At 32.1% G+C, this 23,588-nt stretch overlaps 1 protein-coding gene across 2 annotated transcripts in view; it reads right to left on the bottom strand.

The window, feature by feature from the left end:
- The window catches only part of LOC126878640 (uncharacterized), a 39,198-nt gene that overhangs the window by 15,064 nt on the left and 546 nt on the right, over positions 1–23,588 (bottom strand). For both annotated transcript variants that reach the window (XM_050641468.1, XM_050641469.1), the window contains exon 2: positions 6,887–6,946. In XM_050641468.1, the coding sequence (XP_050497425.1) occupies positions 6,887–6,946 (60 nt within the window). The remainder of the gene's footprint in view (positions 1–6,886; positions 6,947–23,588) is intronic.

Here is a 23,588-nt window from a genome sequence, read left to right as displayed (position 1 = left end):
ATAAAAACACATACTCTATCCTTTGAAATAACACTTTTATTAGCAAAAACTTTCTTTGTTAATATATTTTAACTTAAATAATAAAAGTTTATTATTTTTAAACATATGCAATTGTTTAAACAATATTTCACAAACAATAATAAAATTAGTTTGATTTTTGTGGAATTAAAATATTAAAATACAACAAAATATAGAGTAAGAAAATAATATATTAGATAAAGATTGGAAGAAATTTTGGTGGAAATCAACTTGTGTGAATCGAACACCGCTGTCCTGCGCGTAGCACCAAAAATTATTGTTTATTTCAAACATTTTCTGACGCCGTAGTAAGTAATCGATTTTAATTTTGAAAATTTCAAATGAAAGGTACAGTACACTTCTATAAGCAAAAAAAATCAACTTGCTATCTGCTTTATTTTCAGTGCTGTAACATTTTGAAAAAATGATTTTTTTTTGCGAAAGCTGGATTGCAAAATTTATTTTGCAAAATCTATTGAACCGATCTTAATGAAATTTACAGTATTGTTTTACTGTATCATAAAGTTTTTCTGGGTGAAATATGAAGGTCCTAAGTGTAGCATAAATGGTTGAAAAACGTAAAATGCGAATACTTGTTTTTGTATGGTTTTTTCGCAATTATTGCTATTTTGCAACTAGGGTGACTATTTTTTAAATTTATAACCAATTCTATATTGTAGGAAATTTAATTACGCAACTTTTATGTCAGTACAACTTTTCTCGGAAATGAATACTTTTAAAGTTATAATCAAAAAACGAAGAAAAAAATCGAATTTTTCCTTCAATTTTTGACATTTTGATTATTTAAACAATGTTCCGGACCTTTTTGAGAGGGAGGATAACCCAAATATTATTATTTGATCTATTTTCAAGCAATTTCTGCAAAAAAATTTGAGTCATCTCTCAACGTCCATCTGAAAACAGATGCGCCCTGGACTAACAGTAAAACCTCCGTTAACCGAAATAATTGGGGGGAAGGTATTCCTCCGCGACAAGCGCTGTATTACAAGCTTAGTTGTATGGGGTTGTCTTCCAAACTGCGGGAAATTATCAAATGCATCTTTACAGGAACACAATCTGCAGTATGGGGAACGAATGGTACGTCACGTTGGTTTGACTGTGAGATGGGAGTTAGACAAGGCTGCATTCTTAGTCCGCTGCTATTTGCACTATTTCTTAATGACTTACATGATTTTCTAGGAGGCGTTGATTTAAACGGATTTATCATTAGAACATTGCTGTATGCTGATGATATGGAAGTGTTAGCAAGCAGCCCAAGAGTTTTACAAATTATGATCAATAAATTAGGGGAGTAAGTATTGCAGACTATGGAATTTGAAGATCAACATGGACAAGTCAAAAATTATGGTGTTTAGGCAAGGAGGTGGAAAAATTAAAGAAGAGTGGAAAATAAATGGAGAAGTCGTGGAAGTTGTTAATAATTATTGCTATTTGGAAGTGAAACTAACACCGCGGCTATCCTTTAGTTCCCACTTTATCGAGAAACGACGAGCGGCTAGAGCAGCTATAAACATGGCTTGGCGACAGGTCTTAGCTAAGGCAAATCTTCCACTATCATCTAAAGTGCGTATTTATGAAGGGGTAGTCCGATCTATTCTGACCTATGGTGCTCAAGTTTGGGGATTGGCGGAATTTAATGAAGTGGAGGAGGTAAGAAGGTTATTTATAAAAAAAATGTTGAATATTCCGAGTTACTGTCCAAACTATATGTTGGATTTAGAAACCAACATTGAGCATGTGTATCTATTTACGATGAAGTTGCATAAAAAATATGTCAAGAGAGTGTTAGAGTATGAGGAAGGACGTCTGTCTAAATTTCTGCTTCAGGAAATGATAAGAGTTAACTGTGGTTGGAGAAGAGATTGGGAAAACTTGGGAGAAAGATGGGGAGTGGAATTTAACACAGAGTGGGAAAATAGGAATTTTTGGGAGGATAAGTTGGAACAGGTGATAGGAGCCATTCGTGTTGGGATAAGGGAAAGAGCATTGGAGAGAGCAACTAGATCAAATTTCTGCAATCATTATAGAGTTAATGGGACTCGGCGTTGACATAGGTTATAATATGAGGGATGAGGTGAGTTTTAATGATATAAGGTGGATATTCAAGATTAGATGTGGAGTATTGTATCTCAATGATAGACCTGGTAGGGCTGATGAGAGGAAAAAGTGAGCTTTGTGTAATGAAGGGAGGTGGAAGATATTTTGCATTTCATGGGACGATGTCCGATACTACGTGAATACAGAATGAAGTGGTTCAGAAAAAGAAGATTAGATAGGGAAGAATTGTTGGAACTTATGAGAGGTTTGGGCTGGAGGGAACTGGTTGGATATGCAAGGGATGCATGGAAGTATAGATACAATCTAGTGTTGGAATATAACTATTTGACTCATGACATTCTACTTCTTCTTCATGTATTGTGCCTATTCACCAGTTCTTAACCGATTTTGAGCTTGTATTCACGACATTCCAATAGGTAAAATTTAATCTATACTTCTCAATTAATGAGTGACCTTTTATGCTTTATTAAATCTTAATTAATATTTAATTTAATTGTGTTTATATGTTTATTTTAGTACATAATACTTTATAAAATTTCATTATGTATTCTGGTGCCTGGTGTAAGCTTATCCCAGCAAGGGAATTTCACTGGAAACTATGATAGTTATCATTTTTTTTTTTTCATATTCGTTAGTTATATTTTTTATTAATAATTGTTAATTTTATTGTTAGTTATAGAGAAAAAAATGTTCATTTATATTTTGGCCAACCCCCCAGACGACCAATGGTCATGGGGGAAAATGTTTTATTAGGTGAGCTATTTTACTTTAAGCATTACTGTAGTTAAAAGCAATACACATTCTGAATCTGAATCTAATTGGGGGGAAGGCCGTTTCGGATAACAACAATTTCGGTTAAAAATACCATTGTTTTTTGAATTCTTCTTGTATCAAATTACATAGTATTGGAGAAATACATGCTGCAAAACATCGTTGTCAAAGGAAAACACAAAATAAAATAAAAGATTTCTTTAAAAAACACTTTAAACATGTTCATTGTATTTAATTTTATTGCTTTTTTTTTTAATTTACTTTTTATTAACGAAATTATTGAAACTGTCAGCCATTTCGGTTAAACGATGTTTCGGTTAATGGAGGTTTTACTGTATATACATAATATTTATTTTTATTTCATATTATTGTTTTCACCCATTTTACCGATAATATTACGAACAAAATGGTGTTGCACAGAATGGGAAGAGACAGAGAACTATTATTGATCATCATTAAAAGGAGAAAAGCAACATATTTGGGGCACATAGGTACATAGAAATTATACAGCTTATTATGAAGGGTAAAATCGAAGGAAAAGGGGCCCTGGTAGACGACAAATATCCTGGCTGACAAATATTCGTGACTGGATCGGGCTAAACACACTGACGCTTTTCAGAAAAGCAGAAGATGGACCCGAATTTGCAATAGTTATAGCCAAACTTTATTAGTGGAGTCGGCACTAGAAAAAGTAGAAGAAGTTTGGTCCGCCACTATGTTATCGAACACTTTGTACAATGGGTGCGTTCGGATGACCACAGCGGCTGGACAGTGGACAACTGAGTAAGCGGTGGTGTTCAGACGACACCGCTGGAAGTCAGCCGCTGAGAGATTTACTAATCTTTCCCTATTAGCGCTGGATACAACCACTAAGCTACTTTGTGCTGACAGTCAGCTGTGGTCGTCCGAACTCATCCATTCTAACTAATTTTGTAATGTGGACCTCAAAGTTGGCTACAATTTTTGTTATTAACTTCTATTCCTATCTATACACATCGGAAAAGTCTAGGGATATTTTTATAACACAATAAAATTAATAAAAACAAATTTAGGTGGTCGTTTAATTTTTATTGAATTTGTACAGTTGCTCTTCCTGTACATTTTTGGGAGTAAAAAATAACGGCAAACGTGATACCGAATATTTGACAAAGTTTTTGACAGAAGAATAAACTATAGATTTTATACTGCAGATTTTGTTCGATTTTGTTCATGTTATAAGTTGTTGTTTAGTTAGTGCATTGAGAATATTGTTTTTATCATGGAACGACGTCATTTAACTTTGGATGAGATGAACAGGGCTGTAGGCCTTCTTCAATGTGGCATGCGGCAAACTAATGTAGCTGAGCACATGGAAGTCTCCCAAAGTGTTACAAGTCAATTTTGGCGGCGTTTTTATGTCACTGGAAGTTCAGCCAAACGTCATTTATAACCTGAGCGCGCTGCAATTGCAGTTCAAGACCGATTTTTAGTGTTAACATCTAGAAGATAACGAAAAATTACAGCACCTGAATTGGTAAGCGACTTGCAACGGGTACACCAGTTAACCATAGGTCATGATATTGTAAGGAATCATCTCTATTAAGCCAATCTCCACAGTCGAAGGCCATTAAGATGTCCTCATATATCCAGATGCAATCGCGCTGCAAGATTATAGTGATGTCAAGAATATCAAAACTGGGATGCACATGATTTTTGAATCTAGAATCTAGATTTGGATTACATCCAGATTCTCGACGAGTAAGAGGGTAGAGACGATCTGGAAATACAGAGTGCTTAAAACATTTCCAGGACGTCTACACATACACAGGTGGTACAGTAATGATATGGAGTGGAACCATAACCGGTGGAAGAACGTACCTCGTTTTTCCAGACCGCATTCTTACAGCTCAGCAGTACCTTGACTCCATTCTACAACCTATCGTTCGTCCATTTGCTAGTAGGGTTGGTCAAAATTTCCACCCCATGCATAATAATGCTAGTCTAACATGTCGCACGAGCAGTGACAGACTGGCATAGCAACGACGGTATTGATGTGTTACCTTAGCCAGCACAATCCCCCGACCTGAATCCCACCGACCATATATAGGAGATGCTTCAGCGAAGAATTACTCCACATATGGGTAACATATACACGCCGTTTCCTTTACAAGAGCGTCTGATAGAAGAATGGGCAAACGAATCTCAACAAGATATCGACAATCGTATTTTGTCTATGAACGACAGATGTAGAGCCGTAATAAATCAGGATGGACGCCATACTTTGTATTAATTTTATTTTTGTTTTTAATACAACCATATTTTGTGATAACTATTTTTTTTTAATTGTACTTCCCGTTATTTTTGACATTTCTGAAAGGCATTATCGTTATTTTGGACATTTCAACAAATTTTGTTGTATATTAAATACTACTAATTACTACCATATCTTAAAAGCTCTTGAGGGTAAAACGGCTGAAATAAAGGTAAACGGAGTTCCCATTAACAACATTAGATATGCGGATGACACTGTCATCTTAGCCGAAAATATTGGGGATCTTCACAGGCTGGTGACCAGAACAGCGGAGTTTGGACAAGAATACGGTCTAACAATATACGTCAAGAAGACAAAATTTATGATAATATCGAAAACTCAAAGAAATAACGAGAATCTCTTCATAAACGGACCCAACATACAATGATCCAATATCGAACGAGTCGACAAATATCCATATCTTGGAACAATGATCAACTCCACAGGTGATTACTGCCAGGAAATCAAAATCAGAATAGAAAAGGCTAGAGCAAATTTTAACAAAATGAGAAAAGTGCTCTGTACAAGAGATTTGAAGTTGGAACTAAGAGTTAGGTTGGCTAGGTGCTATGTTTTCTCGACTTTGTTTTATGGAATGGAAGCTTGGACCTTGAATGCGGCATCAATGAAAAAAACTAGAATAAAATTTTTTTAAATATCGTGGACAGAACACGTCACAAACAGAGTAGGAAAAGACTGTTTGACTTGTACGCACTTCTATATAAATCAAAACGGGAACTGGTGTATGTTTTCAAAAAAACTGATAGTGTGTAAATAAATTTATTAAATCAGCTAAGTACTTATTACTATCTTATTTATAAAAACCACTAAAAAGCATAAAGGTGTAAACTTATTTCTCATAGTTGTAAATACCTCAAACAAAGACAGATAATTGAACAAACACATTCCAATTTTAAAAAGTGACCCAGGGATCAAACCACTGTGACCTCAAAAGTGACCTTTTTTTATTTTAAATACTGAGGGTTTCCAATTAAATAAATAAATAAATATTTTATACTCATAAAATTCAATTAACCCATTCTCTGCTGATCACATGCATGATATGGTTATAGCGATACGCTTTAATTACTATTTTTGCTAATTTTAATTTTAATATTTTTTCTCAAAACGAAATAATATGGGTCATATAAAGTCACCGTTAATATACAAACCAGACGCTAAGAAAGACATGGTTTTACGAAACGAATGCATCCCCTGACCATATGTTTTTGGAGTGTCAGTTTAACAAACTGAAGTCCCCATAAATTAATTACCATATCAGACCATTATGTCAACAACTCACTTTGGGACATGCATTCGTTTTTAAAACTGCAGAAGTGTGTGTGTTTTTATGCGTCAGATCGGAGTCATTTATTGTCCTCTCCGGGCCATATTGTAGAAAGGCATAACATCGATATAATAGGTTGTGGCTTTTCTTAACAGTCTATTCACAGCGTGAAAACAAAGCACTACTCGCTAACGACCGACCCTTTTCCGAGATCTAACTAAGCAACACTTTTTTGTTACCAAAATAAATAAATGTTTTACTGTTCGTCGTTAACTTATTTTTATTATTTCTAATTAATTCCGTCAACTCACACCTACCGGATATGGTTACTTTAGTCAGATGCTGTTTAACAGACTGGCTCCTAGCCAAGTTCCATTCTCTTAGATATGCAGCGAATGGGTTAAAAACAATAATTTTTAAAATTCAGTTATGAGACTTACCTCTCTTGATTGTCTTATTACAATATCAGGTGGCAATCGGAGCCTCATATTCATGCATTTCTAAAAATTAAATAAAATATTGAAAGATCTAAAGTGATAGTGATTTACAATACTAATGTAAATTATAAAAAAGTATATTGACCAGAATAAAACTTTTGAGTTGCTGAACAAATCACTCAAGTTGTCATTTCACAACTGTTCAAAACAGCCTAAACGAAGAACTTTTAGGCTGATTTGAACGTAAATTCCTCTGACATATTTATAAAGGCATGCAGGAAAACGGATTATGGCATAGACACTATAACTTTGCACTTTACCACCTTTATAGCAAGCCTAGCGTTGGTAGGTCTATCAAATTAAACAGGCTGCAGTGGCTAGGTCACCTTAGAGAGAATAAGTGAGATGGAGCTGTAGAAACACATTTACAACCAAAGACCTGATGGAGTGAGGAGAAGGAGAAGAGGCCCAGAGTAGCTGGATAGGAAGGAATCAAAACTGATTGATGATCAAGATCATCATTGAATGATGATAATGATCAAGACCTATATGAACTAAAGAGAAGTGAAACCAAATTCAACTACTCCAGTTACACATGAATTTAAAGGAACCTACAAAGTTATCAGCTAGTAGACCAAAGGGACAACAGAAAAAGTTGTGAGGAGGAAAACGACATCTGTATATCATAATTAACCCTTAGTCTCTCAGCACATTTAGATTTTTTTTGACAGTTGCTTCCCAATGGTACTTTTAAGTCGGCCTTATTTTCTCGGTCATAACTTTTTACAATAAGCTTTTTAGTGTTGTTTTTTCTCAATCATCCAGTAGAGTACCTACAAATAGAGCTGCATTCCCGGGACAAATTTCTCGGGAAATCAGTAAAAAATGAAAATCCCGATTACCGAGAATTCTTCAAGACTTCCCGGGATATTTTTTAAATATTTTATTTTAAATTATGAGCAGAGATATTTACTAACTCCCAATGAATAAATGATTCTGATACAATTATTAATTTGTCTGCTTAATAGGGTGGTTCGAAAAAAACTTTTTTTCTTATTTCAGATCGCTATAGTGCGCAAAAGTTGCCATTGGTATAGACTTGAAAAAAGCACTAATTATTATTTTTTTATTAATTTGTCTTCCGGTCGCGCAATGCCATCGAAGTTAGCAAAAATTGTGAAAAATCTTAATTTTCCATATATTTTTTTTAACAGGCCAGATGGTTTTAATTGCTTTCCTGTACCATGAATTAACTACTAAAAGTATAAAAAATCAATATAAATGGACTTATTATACATTTTTTTCATATCTTCCGGTCGCGCAACATAATACAAAATGAGTAAAATTAGTAGTTTTTGCAAAATTTCGAAGTTTGACTGTTTGGTGCAATTTAATCATACGACTTTTAGAGATGGTATAGTTTAATTCAATTACAATAATATATTTTAAATCCAAGCATACAGGTCCAGCGATATTTAAACGGATCATAGCCAATACATGTATCTCGGCTCTAGGCGGTTGGCCAACAAAATATTTTCAAATAATTATTATATTATACAAGTACAATACCTCAGTCGACTGCTGGATTCTGAACTATAAGCTACGTAAATGCAAAAGCCCGCCTACATTTACCATTTCATTCTGTTTTAAATCAACCGAACGAGTCTAGAGGTGGGCTAATTTACGATAGTGATATTTTATTCTTGTGATTTTTGTCTGTAACTGAATCAGTGATTGTGAAAACAATTCATGTTACAATGTGTAAACTTTTAAGGAAACGTAAAAATATTTTCATTAATAGTTGGATATTCCGAGATAATACAATATTTTATACAGTGAGCACGTAAAGGTTGGAATAAATTCATTTTCTCGAGAATGGACGATTTTGGTAAAAAATCCCAAAACAGGTCAATTTTTATTTTCAAATTACGACTTTTTGACATATATATCATACCAGTGACGTCACCCATCTGTACGTGATGACGTCATCTATAATTTTTTTAAATGAGAATAGGGGTCGTGTGATAGCTTATTTGCAAGGTAATTCAATTCTCTATTCAGTAATATAAACATTAACTAATTATTTATACAGGGTGTCCAAAAAAAAATTTTTTGAATTAAATTTATTGACAAATAGAAGAATTTGTGTAATATATTTAACTTAAAATACATTTTACTGCTGTCAGAAAAAAACAGGAAATAATGTTTATTTGACAAATAAATATTGTTTTTTGCATAAACTCAATATTAAAGCCGCCACCCACCTTCCTCTTAACAGTTTGAACATTTGATTTAAGCGAAAAATAATGATTATTTTCCAAATAAACATTTTTTCTGTTTTCTGAGAACAGTAAAATGTATTTTGAACTAAATAAATTACATTCATCCTTCTTTTTATGTCAATAACTTTAATTCAAAACAATTTCTTTTGGACACCGTATATAAATAATTATCTAAATGTTTATATAACTGCATAGAGAATTAAATTACAAGTAAAATTTAATAAAAAATTTTTTGGTCTTGGTAAAAGGTATATTATTTTAAAAAGCCCTATAGGGCTACAAACATCGAACAGAACGTTTTCGCTCTAAAAAGAGCATCATCAGTGTTGCAAGAACATGGTGAGCCAACCAAAAAATACGAAGGTCAAAGCCTTTCAAAAATGGACTAAAAGTCACATCAAAATGCTAACATAGCAAATTCCAAAGGATGGATATAATCCCTAAGGATATGGCCCTAGGATAACATATGACTCCCACACGTTGTAAGTGGGTCAAAGGTAACAAATTAGGTCATTATGTTACAAGAGCTGACAGGCAACTAAGATGTGAGATATCAAAAGCGAATCTAATTAAATTACCTTTCAAATGAGCTATCACACGACCCCTATTCCCATTTAAAAAAATAATCGATGACGTCATCACGCCCAGATGGGTGACGTCACTAGTATGATATATATATGACAAAAAGTCGTAATTTAAAAATAAAAATTGACCTCTTTCGGGATTTTTTTTTAAATTGTCCATTCTCAAGAAAATTAATTTATTCCAACCTTTACGTGCTATCTGTATAAGTATTATGGTTATAAATGAATCTTTCTGAAAGGCAAAACAAGTTTAAATGTTTATGTATAATGTAATTGTAAATTTAATGGCGTTGAAAAGCGTCGTCATTTTACCCAAAATATGGTCTTAGATTGTTTTCGCAATGACCGATTCAATTGTGATTTAACAGAGCAACGAAATATTCGTATATTAAACTCCTAATAAAAAGTGTTACCACTGTGGACCATCGTAAAATTCTACACGTGTTATTATTTTGTTTAGGTCACTATTACAAAATTGGGTTTGCTATTAGAACGCATACCATGCCATTAGTGCCAAACAAAAATAGAAAAATTTAGTAGTTTATGGAACGTTTTTATATAAGTGGATGATAATTATGTATCATGCAATATTTGTAAGATAAAGCTGTCTTATCAAACTTAGAGAACTTAGAAAACAAAATTTTAATACATTATTGTTTCCTATAATGCACAAAATGTTAAAGGTGGTACAAAATGATGTGAAAATGAAACATTTTGGATGCTTTGCACACACAATAAATAAACTTTATTGTGAACGATGGCTTAAAGGATGAGGAAATCAGCCACAATTTAACTTAAAAAAATGATTTTATTGACGTTTCAACTTCTACCTCAGATGTTGTTATCAAAAGTGATATAAGAAAATCATTAAAAATTTAATCAAAATAAAAAATACCATTAGCCACTTTAAAAAGAGTTCTACAAGCAACTGCTAAACTTTTAGATTTTGAAAAAATCCAGGAAACGGGAATCCTCTCAAATTACTGCAAGATGTTTCCACATGTTGTAATTCGACATTTTATATGTTGGAAAGATTTATTCAGCTAGAAGAAATTGTTAAGGCTATTATAAGCATAACAAATATGTACGTAAACACTAGTTCAACAATGTATGAGTATTTTATTAAACTGTCGATAAACTGTTTCAACTTTTCTTGGCAGAATAAGGTTTCGACTAATTCCTTTTAAGGATCCAACAAATGCGGAAATAGCACAGAAAACAGAATCGCTCTTATTGCAGAAAAATTTGGAATGGAACAAAAAGATAAAGGATTTACGACTCAAATTTTATTAGAACATGAGAAAACATCTGCAGATCCGGATACCAAATAGTAACTAATAAGTATTTGTAGCAAATACTGGTATTTAAAGTTTACTTTGTATTTCGTTTTTAAGAGGGTAGGCGCAAAATTTCGGGACAATGCTATTTAAATGCATTTATTTCTTTCGAATCCTAAGAAAACTAGTAAGTATTTTTGAAAAATTTAAAAGCAGAATAAAAAATTACATAATTACCGAGTGCTAAAAGTCCCTGAAAACTTCTATAATGTGTTCTATAACTTCTAATATAAGTTACAGCGGTAAAAAGAAGAGAAAATTGAGTGTGATTTTTAATTTCAAATATCTCATTCAAATGACAGTTTTTTTATTCTAATGGACTTCTGGCCCTAGATAATAATGTAATCTTTCATTCCGCGTTTATATTTTTCAAAAATACTTATTATTTTCTTAAAATTCGAAAAAAATGAATGCATTGAGAAAGCATTGGCCCGAAATTTGGCGCCTATGCTCTTGTTAGATTTTCTAATAACAATTAAGACAATGAAAAAAACATGAAATTATTTATTAATGCAATATTATTTTCATTACAAAAACTCTTTTTGAATAAAATTGTTTCTCATTCTAACAGACCTAATTTTATAATCATGACCTAGACTCTAGACAAAATAATAACTATTTTGTTGCTCTGTTAAATCACAATCACAGATAAAAATTACGATGGGTTACGGTTACATGCTTGCAAATACTTCTAGCCCACCTCTAGGTCAGAATCAGGTATAAGAATTATTATACGACCGGTTCCTATGGGTCCGCCTCGCGATCGCGCCAAGGAATAGAACCGAACCGACCGGCGACCTGACTACATGCAGAAGGCGATTGCAGAATTTGCAGATCATTCTAGCTTTTTGTGCATACGCGGTACGAATAGATTATTTTATTTTTATAAGTTTAAGTTTATGGATACGTACCTATTTAAAACATATTTTTTCACCTAAAATATTGTCTGAAGCTATTTCGTTGTGGCGTTTATGTAATTTATTATTCTAAATACGAAATAAGCCACAATTTAACTTAAAAAATTATTTCGTTAACTTTTATTTCGAACGTCGTTGTCAAAATACAAAATATTAATAATTTAAACAAAAATGTTGTAGCTTAGTAAAAAAAATCTTCTAATAATTGCCGATATGAATGAGTTAGAATAAATTATATTATTAGAAGAAATTTTTTTTACTAAGCAACAACATTTTTGTTTAATTTATTAATACTGTTTATTTTGACAACGACGTCCGAAGTGGAGGTCGAAACGTTAACAAAATCATTTTTTAAGTTAAATTGTGGCTTATTTCCCATTTATAAAAATAAATTACACAAACGCCACAAAAAATAGCTTTAGAACAATATACATAATATTATGTATAATGCCAATCATCACTATCCGTAAATAGATACACATGAAATATTTATCACTATAAATATTAAAATAAATATTTTAGGTTAAATTATATGTTTTAAATACATATCCAAAAACTTATAAAAATAATAACCCATTCGTACCGCGTATCTGCAATCGCCTTGTCTGTGCATGTAGGTAGTGGGTTCGGTTCGGTTCTATTCCTTGGCGCGGTGCGGACCCTTAAGTCCGATTATGTACTTTTGGCTCATTCGGCTGGGCTCGCTATTTTAGTAAACTCCCAAAAAGAGAGATAGAAGTAGGAGGTTCTAGTTCAAAGATATTTTCTACATGCCAATGTTAATGTTGCTATGATTTCTGGTTTTAATGTCTGGAACTTTTATATTGGTCCACTATCTCAAATGCAGTTCAAACACTGTGTCTTAAAAAGCTATGTTCCATATTTCTTTAATTTATACTGTATAAGATAAATTTTGATATTCAATTGTTATTCGGTCGCGCAGCTTCGTCAAAAACAACAGACTACCGAGAGGCGACGCGAAAGTGACGAATGCCAGCGAAGCGCGCGCAGCCACAAGTAAATATACATGTGGGAATACCTCTACAATGGAGTATTTGTCTTCTACATTACAACGAACTGCCATTCCACCACCTTTTCCAACACTTAGATGAAAATACAACAGGACCAATAGGATATTCCGGACCAATTGGAAAGGCCCTACCTGATTGTGAAAGACTACCACTTATTGATTTTAATCCTATTGATTGTGAAATTTCAAAAGTTGACAAGCGTATTCTTAGCAAGCACCAACAATCGTACTTGCTTGAGATATCAGAAATCATCAAGTCAGGACATTGTTCAGAAGACTTTGTAGTGGGTACATGATCCTAGCCCAACGTCACATTCAAGATGGCTTACTACTGCAAACCGAGTTTTGCGTTTCTACATCAGTATGTCCAACCCTTCTGAAAATCTGAGAGAGATTGTCACATTCATTCTCAAATGTTATAATATGCCTATGTGGTTTGCCACAAAAATAAACCACAAATTCACAGATGGGCCTAGACATGATTACAAAATCATTGAATCTTCAAGGTACTTACCAGAAGAGCTGCTTCAAGTTGTTGATCCCGTTTTACAACGGAATGCTTACTTTGCCCATCCCGAAAATTTACTTTTGACTATGGTAACTGATGAAAGAAACCATGTCCGAGAGCTGGGCTTTAGGCGTATCACGACGGAAAATCAAGCAATATCTGAAAGTGACTGTATCATAATCTTTAAACCACCAAACTTAAACTTTGAATCTAAATAGTATTACGAAATTATCAAATGGAACACCAGTACACTGACTCCCCTCTACTGCTAAGAACATTGACTAATGAAGAGATAAAACAGTATGTGAGCAATGACTTCAAGCTTGTTATGAGTATAGATATATATTTACTTTGCCATGCCATACACAGGCAGTTGAAAGATGCGTTAAGCTAGTAACTGAAGCTTCAAGTAAAGTGTGTGGACACAGTTCCAGAGACGGCTATATTAGAACCACATTATTGCATCGCTCAGCGATGCCAACGATTAAAATCAACAACAACTGGTAGTCTTTCACAATCAGGTAGGGCCTTTCCAATCGGTCCGGATATCCTACAGTGCCTGTTGAATTTCCATCTAAGTGTTGGAAAAGGTGGCGGAATAGCAGTTAGTTGTAATGGAGAAGACAAATACTCCATTGTAGAGGTCTTCCCACATGTAGCTCTATTTGTGGCTGCGCGAGATTCGCTGGCATTCGTCACTTTCGCCTCGCCTCTCAGTAGTCTGCTGTTTTTGACGAAGCTGCGCGACCGAATTCCACTTGAATATCAAAATGTATCTTATATGCTTGGATTTTAAATATATTATTGTAATTGAATTAAACTATAGCATCTCTAAAAGTCGTATGATTAAATTGTACTAAACAGTCAAACTTTGAAATTTTGCAAAAACTACCAATTTTACTCATTTTGAATTATGTTGCGCGACCGGAAGATATGAAACAAATGTATAATAAGTGCATTTATATTGATTTTACATACTTTTACTAGTTAATTTATGGTATAGGAACGCAATTAAAACCATCTGGCATGTTTAAAAAAAATATGAAAAATTAAGGTTTTTCACAATTTTTGCTAACTTCGATGGCATTGCGCGACCGGAAGACAAATTAATAAAAAAATAAAAATTAGTGCTTTCTTCAAGTCTATACCAATGGCAACTTTTGCGCACTATAGCGATCTGAAATAAGAAAGAAAGTTTTTTTCGAACCACGCTACTGCTTAATAATCATTTTAAATTATTCCACTTAAAATATTTATGTTTCAATTATTTATTAAACCTTCCAATTTTGGCGTTAAATCAGAATGTATCTTATCCGTTAACAGAAACATTCTTTTGCTTATGCGATGGTCTGATTAATTTTGAAACATCCAGAATTATAACATAAATATTATTTATTTTCAATTAAAATTATGTTTATGGAAAATTAGTAGATAGAAAATTTAATACATTAACGTTATTACATTGGTGTAAATCAGCTGACCGGACGTTTAAAAAAATTACTCATTGCACTAAAAAGCATCAGACCTACATTCAACACAAAGTGCGTTTTCAACTTCAGCAAATTTCTGTACAAAAAAAAGAGCCAGCCTGAAAGATCAAACACTCAACAATTTTTGTTTTTTTAAAATATTTCACTAATAAAAACAACAAAAATTCAGATTTAACACTTAACTTTTAAATTTTTGAATTTTTTTAATTTGTAATTTTTACAAATGTAAAATAACTACAGTAGAGCGTCGATAATCCGAACCCCGGTAATCCGAACGTTCGCTAATCCGAACGCAAAAGAAAATTATAAAATTAAAAAATATGATCGCGGACCGAATTTTTGGATTTAATATGACAATATGGGCAAAATATGACCGCGGATTTTTGTTTTGTTTATGCAGAAATACATACAATATATTTGTTTATTATGCAGGTGTTTTATTCCTTGTAACTAAAACGTACGTACATATGTGCTTTGTCTCCAATCGGTCCACTGTGACAAACTTATTAGTGGTCACACAATATATTTCAGAGGCTCTAGATAATAGAAGTCAAGTTGATGTTGTCTATACTGACTTTTCGAAGGCGTTCAATAGAATTCACCACGAAGTATTGCTTTCTAAATTATGTCACTTTGGTCTTTCTGAGGATGCAGTTACTTTTATGAGGTCTTACTTGTCAAATAGAACGCAGTTTGTTTCTTACAATGGTTACAAATCGGCAAAGTACGTAGCTTCTTCAGGGGTTCCATAAGATTATAATCTAGGTCCATTATTGTTCTTGTTATTTATTAACGATCTGTGCGAATCTATTTCTGCACCATGTTTATGTTATGCCGATGATTTAAAGATAAGTGCAAAGTAGTTAGTTATTCCAGGAAACAGTCTACTACTATATACCATCCTTATATTATTGATGACAATGAACTGGAACGTTTGAATAAAATTAAAGACCTTGGAGTTATATTTGATCACAAACTCACTTTTGTTGAACATGTTAATATAAAGGTTAGAGAAGCAGTTAAATCTTATGGATTTATAATTACAAATAGTCGAAATCTCACTAATACTAAGGCCACTAAATTATTATTTTACACTTTTGTGAGCTGTAAACTGGAATATGCCTCTATCATTTGGTCAACATTTTATGATGTAAGTACATATCCAAATTATAGAACGGGTACAGCGTAAATTTTTAAAAATTTTGTCTTACAAAATTAATTATATACATCCTAGGAGGGGTATCAGCAATAATGAGTTATGTAGGGGTTTGGACGCAGTATCATTAGAATCTAGACTAGACGAATTAATGCCTCCCTGGTATTCCTGTACAAGCTACTACATAATCTCATTGACAGCCCTGATATCCTTCGACAAATAAATTTTAACGTTCCGTCTTATCCAGTAAGAAATTCGATTACATTCAGAAATACACAAGCTAGAACTAACCTTCAGGGCTGCTTTATCCATTAGGCAATATAGGCAGTTGCCTAGGGCGGCACATTATTTGAAGGCGGCAAAAATACTGTACAAAAAATATTTGTATATTAAAATTATGGATCTGGCTTCTGTCATTAAAGAGTATGAAGCTCTTTCAAATTACTTTACCGCAAGGAAGCCAAAAAATTGTGCCCAAATAAAACATAAAGAAATAAGAAAGAGAAAAAGAAAAATTCAGTTTGACGAGGGGGCCGATGATGAACTAAACTTTTCAGCCAGTGATGAGATAAAAATCCACACATTTTATATTATAATCGACACTCTGATAAGAGACAGAGACCTGAATAGACGTTTGGAATCTTATCGGCTAATTTATCAACGTTTTCGTGTATTAACAGATTTGCCAAAATTAAGCAATGAAGAAATTATTAAAGAAGCTGAAAATCTGATACAAAATAAAGACGACCAAGATACATCATTCATAAATGAATGCATTCACGTAAAGGGTCATTTAGATACCACAATAAAATCACCAATTGACATATATCTTAATACATATTTAAAGGAGAGTTAGGGCAGTCTGCATAATCACTGAAGGTGGATATGAGCTATTACCTCCGATCTCGTTGAACCTCCATCGATTTGCATGAAGATTGGTGAGTGGTTAGAGGATATTTCAAGGAACAAAGGTGACAAGGTGTCAACTTGCGCGGGGGTGTATGCCACCCCTTCTGAGGGGTGAAAATATGTTATTAAAAATATCCCAAGAATTCGATAGAGGGACAAATTCTAAGCAAAATTTGTTACATAAAGTTATTAAAATACATCAAAACTTTTTAAGTTATTCAAGATCAAAGATTTTAATTTTTCGTGAGAAAAATGCATGTTTTTAACCGCTTTTTCATAAATAACTCAAAAACTATAAGATTTTACAAAAAAGTTAGTAATACCAAAATTAAAGCTAATAAAAAATTAAATAAACTCCTTACTGGAAAAATCTTTTAGTGTTAACTAAAAGTGAGTTATAGGTAATTGAATGTATATTTTTTTCGACGAGTATCTCAAGAGACAAATCTAAATATTCAAGCTTAAATAACGGGAAACTTATACATTTTATAACATAACCTTATTATGTTAAATATTTGTCAAAGCACCTAGAAATATCTATGAAATGAGCTTCCGAACAAGTTGATAGCATTAAAATTTATGCACCAAATATTTTTCGAAATTCCAAAAAAATTAATGTTTTTTTTAATAACTCCGTTAATTTTTACGATATCAGATTTGTCTAAAAACTATTTGAAAGTTAATTTTAATGGCTATTAAACCACGTTGAATTTAATCTTTTAAACCCCTTACTTTTTTTTAAATAAAAGGTTAAATGGCCCCGGTTACATGTTCTCGCAGCAAAATTAAAGCTTTAAACGTTTCTATCTCGATTATTTTTTACCCTACAGAGATATTAAAAAGGTAAAATATTTGATACAGAAAAAACTAAAATTTTCTTATACATTTACTTTTTACGTCTATTGAGTATTTGTGGAATTATTATCAAAAGAAAATGAAAACTGCGATAATTCTAAAAATTCTGATTTTTTTAAATTATAGCTTTCTTTAAAAAATATGCATTCTAAACAGGTCAAAATTGTTGAAATCATTACTTATGCTAATATAAAGAAATTCGTCTAAGGATATAAGAAATAAATTTTAATTTTTGTGGAAATGGCGTATGTTTTATTTTTCACATTTTCCTAAAAGTTCTAAAGGGTTCTCTTATTTTCATCATAACTTGCTTAATTGTGATGCTATTAACTTCTACTGGAACTCATTTGATAGGTACTTCGAAGTACTTTGACAAGTGCTTAGCAGGTATACCTTATAAAATGCATCGTGTTCTCGTTATTTAAGCTTGAATATTTAGATTTGAGTACTCGTCGAAAAAAATATACATTCAATTAACCATAACTCACTTCGAATTAACACAAGTTTAGTTCTTTAAGTGAGGAGTGTATTCAGATTTTTATCTTCAATTCTGGTAATTATAGCTTTTGTGTAAAAGCTTATAGTTTTTGAGTTATACGTGGAAAACAGCTTTAAACATGCATTTTTTTACGAAAAAATAAAATTTTTGATCAACTCAAAAAGTATTGATTTATATTAAGACCAAACAGTAGCGATCAACAGGTAGCAACAAACGCGTTCCAAGATTTGCGGCTCTAATTTTGAATATTTTGTCGGGATATTTGGCGCAGATATTCGTAATATAATAAAGAATGGCGGTATAGAGCCCAATTTCAGAAATATGTTAGTATGTGGAAATTACTCTATAACTAAATAAAATATTGAAACAAGGAGCCTGTACTGCCATGTGTATAAAAATTATTTTATCTACTCTATGTCATATTATGCATAAGTTTTTAGTTTGTGAAAACTGTCATTATAGATAGCAGTGCGTGAAGGGTTTAAAGTGTGCGTGAAGTAACAATGTATTTTAAATGTGACTTACTTTTTCGCACTGTTTACACATAATCAAATACACACTTTCATATAATCAAATATCCTTAACTTTCGCGTTGTCATGGTGATGACAAAATGAGCAATAAATTACAACAAAAGTTTTGACAGTTTCGTGGTTTGAAAGTAGTTAGAATTTTTAAATGTCAAAGTTTTAAAAATTGTAGAATATAAATGAATTTCAGTGGAGAAGAGTTACAGTTTTTTTATTTGTTTATCGTAGATAAAATATTGTATGAAACTGTGCGTGAAGTACTTTTTGCGAACTTACGCGATGTTTACCACTCGCTCCATTGTCGCTCGTGCTCTAAATATCGCGTGCGTTCGCAAAAAGCATACTTCACGAACTGTTTCATAAATAACTAGTTTTTTATAGTATAAAAGTCACTGTCAGTGTCGAATTTCCGACGCACTGTTGCCTCACTTTTGAAATTTCGCAGAACTTTCGCAATCTTGGACCGCGTTTGTTGCTACCTGTTGATCGCTACTGTGTGCTCTTAATAACCTTATACATATAACAAATTTTGCTTAGAATTTGTCTCTATCGATTTATGGTATTATTTAAAAAAAAATAATTTTCACCCACGAGAAGGGATGGCATCCACCACCACGGAAAAATCGCAAGTTGGCACCATGTCACCTTTATTCCTTGGGGTATTCTGTAACTACTCACCAATTTTCATCAAAATCGATGGAGGTTCAACGGAATCGGAGGTGAAAACCTTCAGTGACTGCACTAAGTGGATTGAAAGATATTTTCCCTAATTTTGACATTGCTTTGCACATTTATTTGTGCATCCCAGTTGCCAACGTGTCCGCTGAATGGTCATTTTCGAAAATGTCAAGAATTAAAAATAATTTCCCATCAAGTATGACGCAAGAACGTGTTAACAATTTGTCGATTTTGTCAAGAAAAAAACTTTTTTTTGAAAAGTCTTTTTTTGAAAAGAAATCTCTGATGTGATCGAACTGGAATGACATTTTTTTCTGTTATAGATATATAAACATCGTAGTTTAAATCCATTTATAATGTATTCCTGTTTAAATAAAAATTTCTGTAATTTTTCTCCGCAAAAATGGTACATGTTTGAAGGGCGGCTACTAGAGAATTGCCTAGGGCGTCAGTTGACCTAAACGCGGCCCTGCTAACCTTATGTTGAATTCTCCTCTATTCGTCATGTGCAGCTATTATAATGCCTTAAGTATTTCCTGCGATATATTTAACTGCAGTTTAAAGCAACTTATTTCTATGGCCAAGATCTACCTAAAGTATAATTCAATAAGCGATGCAGGGCATATAAACAACGATAAATTTAACAGATAATTGTTAAAGATGTTCCAAATGAGTCTACTCGTTCCGATAAGTAACAGTATAATTATGACACTTTATTAATTTTTTTCTTTTCTCAACTATTAGTGTTTATTGCCTAGTAAATAAATTATTGTTATCACTGAATACATAGTAAGTGAAAAAAAATGATCCGATTTATAAAATTAATGAATATTTTATGCATATATGCAGGTAACAGTTCTTCAAAAATATTTAAAAACTAACCGAAATGTCCATCTTTATTTCGTTACTGCCGACGTCGTCGGCAGCTCATACAGGTTTGGACAAGATTTAAATAGGTATATTTCGGTATTAAAATTTTGTAATTTGAATCGATTTGTTAGTAAATTTTTAGTCATCTTGATGGTTAAAGGACAATAAATTATATTTATGCTGTTAATGTTGAATTAGCAATTATTTGTTGTGCGATTTAAAACTATTTAAGTATACATTTTTATTTGTATAACGACCCTATCTATACGTAATTGTGATTACTGTAACACATATTATTTCAATAACAGATATTGAAACCAAAAATGTCATTCACTGATTCTGCTGATGAATTGGTTGAAATACCTGGACTCCTCCTCGAAAACGCAGTAAAAGAAGCCCTCTTAGCGTTGAAGTTAAAGAAATAATTTTAAACGATTTTAAATGTGAAAGACAAGAAAATCCCGGGTTAGTGGTTGAAGATATTGTGAAAAAAGTGGCCAAAAAAGTTGGAGTTTGTGATAGAAGTGTGTTTATGGTGATCAAGGAATACAAAATGAATCATCAATTCGCTGGACCTTAAACCTATGACTTGCATGCCTAATTGCTTGACTTTATGTTTAGTTCTGATGACATAGGTATTTATCGTACATATGCATTCCCCAAAATTTTCAAATTTAGATAAGTTAACAGTCACGAGTCACGACATATTAATAATTAATTATATATGAATATATACAGTGAGCACGTAAATGTTGGAATAAATTCATTTTCTCGAGAATGGACGATTTTGGAAAAATATCCCGAAACAGGTCAATTAATATTTTTAAATTGCGACTTTTTGGCATATGTATCATACTAGTGACGTCACCCATCTGGGCGTAATGATGTCATCTATATTTTTTTAAATGAGAATAGGGGTCGTGTGATAGCTGATTTGAAAGGTAAATAAATTCTCTATTCAGTAATACAAACATTAACATAATTATTTATACAAGGTGTCCAAAAAAATTTTTTTTTCAATTAAATTTATTGACATAAAATGGAGACTGTGTGTAATTTATTTAACTCAAAATACATTTTACTGCTATCAGAAAACAGGAAATAATGTTTATTTGACAAATAAATACTGTTTTTTGCTTAAATTCAATATTAAAACCGCCACCCACCTTCCTCTTGACAGTTTGAACATTTAATTTAAGCGAAAAGCAATGACTATTTTTCAAATAAACATTTTTTTTCTGTTTTCTGAGAGCAGTAAAATGTATTTTGAACTAAATAAATTACATGCATTCTTCTTTTTATGTCAATACATTTAATTCAAAAAATTTTTTTTTGGACACTCGGTATAAATAATTATGTAAATGTTTATATTACTGAATAGAGAATTAAATTACTTTTCAAATGAGCTATCACACAACACCTATTCCTATTTAAAAAAATCATCGATGACGTCATCACGCCCAGATGGGTGACGTCACTAGTATGAGATATATATGCCAAAAAGTCGTAATTTAAAAATAAAAATTGACCTGTTTTGAGATTTTTTTCCAAAATCGTCCATTTTCGAGAAAATGAATTTATTCCAACCTTTACGTGCTCACTGTATACTATTTCAACATAATTGAGTAATGAGTATTTGTTTGTTATTATTATTATGAAACTTTTTGGAATTGTACAAACAACTAAGTATACATATTATATCAAAAATTAAAAATAAAACTTATATTTTTTGTAGGCACTCTGTACAAACTGTACATAAAATTGTTGGCAAAAAAATAAATTCTTGGGTTTTTCGCCCTATATAAATGGTTCCTATTATCGGATATCAACTAAAACAACCAGGTTCTTTGTCGAACACTTTTGCAAAATTAAAATATAAATTTGGTATGTTATAAGATAATATATATTCTGACTAAATAAAAAGATAATCCTAAATGCGGCCCTGTTGAGGCTTACAAGTGGTAATGTTTACATCGCCCTGGATCGCTTATTGAATTATACTTTAGGTGATTTATTTCTTTACATTCAAATTTAGTTTTGTAAAATTTTTGATGTGTTATTGGTACCTATGAATTACTAATATTTCATTTAATTTTTTTTTGTGTAATATATTGTCCTGTAAATGGATTCTGTTGGACAATAAACCCTATTATTATTTGTATGTATTTTGAACATATGTTCGATAATCCAAACAGTTTGATAATCCGAACTACCCCTGTACCAATTAGTTTGGATTATCAACGCTCTACTGTATTATATAATTTGTAACATTTTTAATTTGTGATCAAATTTATACGTTTTTATACTAATTGCATTGAAAAATTAAAATAAAAACAATTTCTTCTTTTTATATTTCCCGATTACTGGGAATTCCAAATTACTGACTCCCGATTCCTGGGATATAAAGAGGGCCGGGAAAATGGAGCTCTACCTACAAATCTTATTATGTATTTAAAACAAAATCATTTGAATTACATTTGAAATATTAAACATCAGCTGATAACTAATAAATGATATTTAACAGAACATTATCAAATTAACTCCAATACTTGGGATTTAAGGGTACCAAAATTTTTGGGTACAAAAAAGTACAGTGGGGAGAATAAGGGTTAAATAAAATCAATTATACTACAATGATTTGATCAGGCTAATTTGAAGAAAATAAATATAACGATACATTTTTGGCGAAAATCATGTTTTTCCATTAAACAAACACTATTATTGTTTAGAAGGTACTGCCAAAGTGTAGTAAGCCTAGAATTACTTTAAACATAATATACGTATAGGCTTACTACACTTTGGCAGTACCTTCTGAACAATAATAGCGTTAGTTTAGTGGAAAACTTGATTCTCAAAAATGTCACTTACCTTACTTTGCCAAAAATGTATCGATAAGTAAAAAACATTTTCATTCTTCTCTAATATAAACATTAGCTATTACAATAAATAAAAAACTCTGCAACAACTCATAAGGAAGATCAATAACCAACTAGCCACACAGTATTTAATTGTATAGAGAAAGTACCCCAATTGTTTAATTCTAGTTATATTGGGGATAAAGC

This window comes from Diabrotica virgifera, chromosome 10 (genome assembly GCF_917563875.1).
Source record: "Diabrotica virgifera virgifera chromosome 10, PGI_DIABVI_V3a".
NCBI classification, from domain to species: domain Eukaryota; kingdom Metazoa; phylum Arthropoda; class Insecta; order Coleoptera; family Chrysomelidae; genus Diabrotica; species Diabrotica virgifera.
The sequence above is the reverse complement of the archived record's forward strand: the minus strand, read 5'-3'. Positions and strand labels throughout refer to the sequence as shown.